Here is a 6,316-nt window from a genome sequence, read left to right as displayed (position 1 = left end):
ATGAACACTACCAATCTCAAACTAATGATATTATTTATCAAAATGACTAGCTCTAGCAGTCATGTAAGTGCTTTATGATCACAAGTTTCAAAAGTTATACAAGTGTCGGTGGTATGTTTAAGAAACACAACTTTTAAAAGTTTTTCATTCTTTACTAGTGGATTAAAATGTGTGTTTGTTTATCTAAATAGATCATTTGGCCATTTCAAAACTCAAATGGGCAACAAAAATGACAATTAACATAGCATATTGTAAAGTTGATTTATGCAGGTATGAATAAGGTAACCAACCACATCATTACTAATGTTGGATTTTATGAAAAGCAAACTAGTCCCACTTGTTGTCACCATTAAATTTGGATTCATATCAGAATATTTCGAAATTTATACCTAGGCTTTGGATTCGAGATTTCTAGAGCTAGCTTATATTTTGTATTAGTCAATTGATCTAATAGTCTCCAATGTGCCAAGGCTTGAGATTGAGATGTTGAAGCTGTTTCTTGCTCCAGTAAAGCTCAGACATTTTGTCAAATTCTGCAATTCAGTTTTAAAGCTTCAAACGAAACTTCAGTTCATCAATCAATCCATAAAGCATTATTCTTTACTTCCCAGAGTAGATTACACATGTAACCAAGATGTTTCCAGGTCAAATACGATTATTTCAAAGCTAAGCAAAGAGGGTCAGGTTGATGAAGCAAGGAAGCTGTTTGATAAAATGTCTGAACCAGATGTGGTGTCATGGACAGCGATGATTTCAGGTTATATAAGATGTGGGAAGATTGATAAAGCAAGGGAATTATTTGACAGGACTGATGCAAAGAGAGATGTTGTAACTTGGACAGCTATGCTAGCTGCCTATGCCAGGATGAATCGGATTCTTGAGGCTGAGATGCTTTTCAATGAAATGCCTGAGAAGAATGTGGTTTCATGGAATAGTTTAATTGATGGGTATGCAAGAAATGGTAGAATTGATAAGGGTTTGGAATTGTTCTGGAAGATGGGGGAGAGGAATGTGGTTTCTTGGAACATGGTTATAGCAGGATTGGCTCAGAATGGGCGAATCAATGAGGCAAGAGTGCTTTTTGATCAGATGCCTGAGAAGAATGTGGTGTCTTGGACTACAATGATAGCAGGGTTGTCAAGGAATGGGAGAGTCGAGGAGGCTAGAACACTTTTCGATAGGACTCCTGAACGCAATGTGGTTTCTTGGAATGCAATGATTACTGGGTATACACAAAACTCGAGACTTGATGAAGCGTTTGAACTGTTTGAAATTATGCCAGAAAAGATCGTCTCTTCGTGGAATACTATGATCATGGGATTCATCCAAAATGGGGAACTCGGCAGAGCTAGAATATTGTTTGATAAAATGAGGCAGAGAGACGTGGTTTCTTGGTCAACAATGATTAATGGCTACATGCTAGAGGGAAGAAGTGAAGAAGCACTAAGAAATTTCTGTGAAATGCAAATGGATGTTTTGGTGAAACCAAATGAAGGAACTTTTGTGAGTGTTTTGGGTGCTTGCAGTGACTTAGCCGGTCTTAGTGAGGGAATGCAAATTCACCAAGTAATTAACAAAACAACATATCAGATGAATGAAGTTGTCATATCAGCACTTATAAACATGTATTCAAAATGTGGAGACGTAGCAACTGCAAGGAAAATATTTGATGATGGCCTGAGAGGCCAGAGAGATCTGATCTCTTGGAATGTTATGATTGCAGCATATACTCACCATGGTTTTGGAAGAGATGCAATCAATCTTTTCAAAGAAATGCTGCAACTGGGGTTCAAACCAAACGATGTGACTTACGTGGGATTGCTTGCTGCCTGTAGCCACTCAGGTTTGGTGGAGGAAGGGTTAAAGTACTTTGATGAGCTTTGTAGAGACGATTCCATAAAATTTAGAGAGGACCATTATACATGCCTTGTAGATCTCTGCGGCCGAGCTGGAAGACTCAAAGATGCCTTGGTTGTTATTGAACGGCTTCCAAGAACAGAATCAGCGTTCATTTGGGGAGCTCTTCTTTCAGGTTGTAATCTTCATGGAGATTCAGAAACAGGAAAATTGGCTGCAATGAAACTATTAGGGATCGAAGCTAAAAGTTCGGGTACCTATTTGTCGTTGTCAAAATTGTGTGCTTCAAATGGAAAGTGGAAAGAAGCTGCAAAGCTGAGGACACAAATGAAGGACATAGGATTGAAGAAGCAACCAGGTTGTAGCTGGATAGCAGTTGAGAACAGAGTTCATGTATTTTTAGTTGGTGATACATCTCATTGTGAAACTGAGGTTATTCACTCATTACTTGGAAACCTTCATATGAAAATGAAAAGGACTGGTTTGCTCACCAATAGATGATTCTTCAGAGGTAGAGGACTTCCCTATTATCTACTAAGTTTTTGTTCCCTCTTCTTCTTTTCATGTTCAAGTTATGAATATCACTACTGGTGTTCTTCTCCTAATATTGTCAATTAAAAATGTTATTTTAATTATATGATGCCCTATACAGTATGCTGGTACCCCATTTTTTTGTTCTTATAAGGTAGGCTCATGCCCGGGCTCACTCGTGAAAAGGTTCTAGCATTAAGATAAAGGCCTTTTTCTGAGATACCCGCACGAGTTTAATAATACCTACTAGTAAGCACAGTAGATACTCCTTCATACTAGGGACCAAGGTTAAATCTCAAGTTGATTTGTTTTCGATTTTCTCTACTCAATGACATTCAAATAACTAATTATTGGTCTTTGTTTTTGGCATTATAATATGTATCTTCACTTTGCGGAGACAGCTAATCAAGAATTAGTGATGATGGTTTGATTGAGAAACTGAAGCATATATTGTATCATGTTGTGATATGCAGAGTAGTGATGCCACCAATGACAAGGAACAGATCATACAATAATACTCCACAGCCACATGCTATTGAATATTATGCTCAAAGAGCCACTAAGGGGGGCTTTATCATTTCTGAATCAGGTAGTGCTTCGGACATCTCCAATGGGTAAATAGTTTTAATTCCTGTGTATATGTTTTTCTGTTTATGAAAAACTTTATATCTTAAGTATTTTCATTCAGATGCTGTTTGTAGAAATTTGTAAGCCACTACATATCATGCACAATATATAGTGTTAGAGAACTCCAAATTTTTGAATTTTGAAATGGAATGTGTTCTGACATAAAGATGTACCTACCTTATAATTCATAAAGCCGACCCTAACTATGTATATTGAGATTGAGATTTTAATTATTGTTGTATTTGAAGGTCCCCAAATATGCCTGGAATTTGGACTGAAGATCAAGCAGAGGCATGGAAGCCTATTGTTGACTCTGTTCATGGCAAAGGTGGTGTCTTTTTTGCCAGCTTTGGCATCCAGGGAGACTATCCGATTCAACTCTCAACAATTTCCTTATAGCTTGGAATGCAGGCAATAAATTCATTAAATTAACTTGGATTTGATACATTGCTAGCTAGATTCTACGTTTGCTGTGAAGATAATTTGGCCTAGCCTCTTTATATAGACTTAGACAATCCTTGTCCCGTGAGCTAACTAGCTTATTGTGCTGCCTTTGTGAGCTAATGGTGGACATCTTTCAGTTCTTGAGTTTATTTTTGCGATTGAGTTATGTTCAAGATCCAATTTTTGATATATTAACCTAATGGAATAACAATAATGAATGCTCTTGTATTTTGTTCTTTACGACGTGTAGTACCTGACGATGGTGAGTACTTCAGACCAACACAAAAGCAACTTCAAGCTAATGAACTCCCTCTCATCGTCAACGATTTTAGAAATGCAGCCCACAATGCCATTGAAGCTGGTAACTTATCCATTATTTTAGCACAACTTTAGGACATTGCACAGCTTTTACTTGATAAATGATCACTTAATTAACATGTTAGCATTCCTAATTAAAGGATTTGACGGAGTGGAAATCAACGCTGCGAACAGCTACATAATCGATCAATTCTTGAACGATCAAGTCAACGATAGGATCGATGCATATGGTGGAAACATTGAGAACCGTTGTAGACTTGCTCTAGAAATTATAGGAACAGTTGTGGAAGAAATCGGAGCAGACAAAGTTGGCGTAAAACTATCTCTGTTTTCCAAAGTGTACGTGAGAAAAGACTCAAACCCAGAAGCTCTGTCGACTTATTTGGCTAGTGAACTCACTAAACTTGGAGTTCTATATCTACATGTGTTTGAGCCAAGGGATGAACCTTGTTGCCTAAAATCAATTAGGAATGCATTTGAAGGGACACTTATTGCTTCTGGTGGATACAATAAAACTGATTGATGAAGCAATTACTGAAAGTTATGCTGATTTGGTGTCATTGAGCCGTTTGTTTTTGGCAAATCCTGATTTGCCTAATCGTTTTGAAGTGAATTCACCATTAAACAAGCATGATAAGAGCACTTTCTATAGGACTGATCCAGTTATCCATCACTTGAAATTGCTTGTTAGGTTATAATATCTTGGTGAAAGATAAAGATCTTGCTTCTAGTTGATAAAGGGGCTGTTGTTTTCTCAAAATAGAAAACTTACTTTGTATGATGTATGCAAGAAGTTCAGTACTTTTATCCTAGGTTTCTTGCTTGGACTCTTGAAATATGTGCCTTAAAAAATAGACATCAACAATATTTTTGAAGAGCGTAAATGACACAACTTTTATCTTGTAATTTGGTAAGATAAATGATGATGATTTACTAGTTAGCTTTGTGCAGCTTGTGGGAGTGTATGTCAAATTATGAAGTAACCTAGGAACTTTACCTACACTTCGTGCAGGCACAAATAATCTTTCTAAACTTTTGAATAATTTTTTTCAGTAATCTGATTGTTTTAAGAAAAAAGAGTAAATTTTAGTAGGTTTTAAGAACATTTCAATAGAAATTTAATGATTTGACATTATCACGTATCTCAAGAATTGTAAATATATAATGAATGATAAAAAGTATTTTGATATCTAATCATTTTTATCTTTTGCATAATTTATCATAATATATGTTTGATGATATATTTGTCTTGTAAAAACTGAGGTGATGTTTTTATGTAGCGATTTAACATCATTTTTTCTAGGGAAAAGGGTCTGATATACCCCCAACTTTGTCATTTGGAGCTGATATACCCCTCGTTATAAAAGTGGCTCATATATACCCCTACTTGTAAACAAATGGCTCATATATACCCCTACTTGTAAACAAATGACTCACATATACCCTTTTCCTCTAACGGAAATGGAAAAAATAATATTTTTAATCTAAATTTTTATTTTTTTTTTCTAAATAATTATAATCCCATATGAGTAAATTTAATCCTCGTCAAACATATTTCTTTTTTACTTTTGTTGGTTTCAATGACTAATTTATAATTATTATTTTGATAATCAAATTTATTTATGTTTCACTAATATTCTTGTAAAACTTATTGTAGATGATCAAATTTTTTCTTCGAATATGAAATTAAATTACAATACACACACAAAAAAATAGTTTAATTTTTTATTCTTTAAACTGAGGAATGAAAGAAAAAAAACAAAATAAGAATTAAGAAATTCAAATAATTGTAATAAAAGAAGTCAAAAAATAATTTATGTATGAAAAAAATTAAAATATACCTTGAACTTTGATAGAAGAATCATATATACCCCTAAATAATTTTTTTAAAAAAATTAGAAGTAATAAATATAAATTTAAAACTAATTTTTTAACTTCCTTTAAATGAAGGGTATATGTGAGCCATTTTGTAACGGCAGGGGTATATGTGAGCCGTTTGTATAACGGTAAGGGCATATATGAGCCACTTTTATAACGAGGGGTATATCAGCTCCAAATGACAAAGTTGAGGGGTATATCAGACCCTTTTCCCTTGAAAAATATAGAATCCGAAAATTTTATCGTTAGAATAACTCCTTGTATAAAAAATTATGTGACAGTTTTCGATAATTAATATTACCTATAAATAAGTTAAGACCGTTAAAATGTACACGACAACAACATAAATAAATTCATTTTTTGACAATCTACTTGTTTGTGGTCAATCGTTCACCACTTTCGTTATTGTTACTTTGTTACTCTAACAAAATTTTTAGGTAGAGAAAAATAAATTTGAAACAACACCAAAATAATCATATATTACTAAAAGCATGAACAAAAAAGTTGAAAGTTGAATTACGGTTTTACCCTTTCTATAAATTAAATTGTTATAAATATTTAAATATTTGATTGTATAAATTTAATTAAATGTTAATGACTTTTAGACTTCCTAAGATTAATTCCTAATTAAATATCTAATCTATTAATATTTATCATCTAT

The 6,316-nt window shown here is 33.9% G+C and overlaps 1 protein-coding gene and 1 pseudogene across 3 annotated transcripts; both read left to right on the top strand.

Moving 5' to 3' along the window:
* The first annotated feature begins 36 nt into the window (after window positions 1–36).
* On the top strand, window positions 37–3,673 carry LOC107015838 (pentatricopeptide repeat-containing protein At2g35030, mitochondrial). Of its 3 annotated transcripts, none has more exons than XM_015216253.2 (3): window positions 37–2,368; window positions 2,862–2,977; window positions 3,264–3,673. In XM_015216253.2, exon 1 carries the CDS (start codon window positions 484–486, stop codon window positions 2,356–2,358), a length of 1,875 nt encoding a protein of 624 aa, XP_015071739.1. In that variant the 5' UTR covers window positions 37–483; the 3' UTR covers window positions 2,359–2,368; window positions 2,862–2,977; window positions 3,264–3,673. The 3 variants fall into 3 exon arrangements, with proteins under 3 accessions (XP_015071739.1, XP_027772254.1, XP_027772255.1); XM_027916453.1 differs by having other exon boundaries at window positions 2,862–3,002; XM_027916454.1 differs by having other exon boundaries at window positions 2,790–2,977.
* LOC107015839 lies at window positions 2,869–4,683 on the top strand (annotated as a pseudogene).
* The last annotated feature ends 1,633 nt before the right edge of the window (window positions 4,684–6,316 follow it).

The sequence above is a fragment of the Solanum pennellii genome, chromosome 4, assembly GCF_001406875.1.
Source record: "Solanum pennellii chromosome 4, SPENNV200".
NCBI lineage: Eukaryota > Viridiplantae > Streptophyta > Magnoliopsida > Solanales > Solanaceae > Solanum > Solanum pennellii.
Note: the sequence above shows the minus strand (reverse complement) of the source record. Positions and strands in the feature narration are given on the sequence as shown.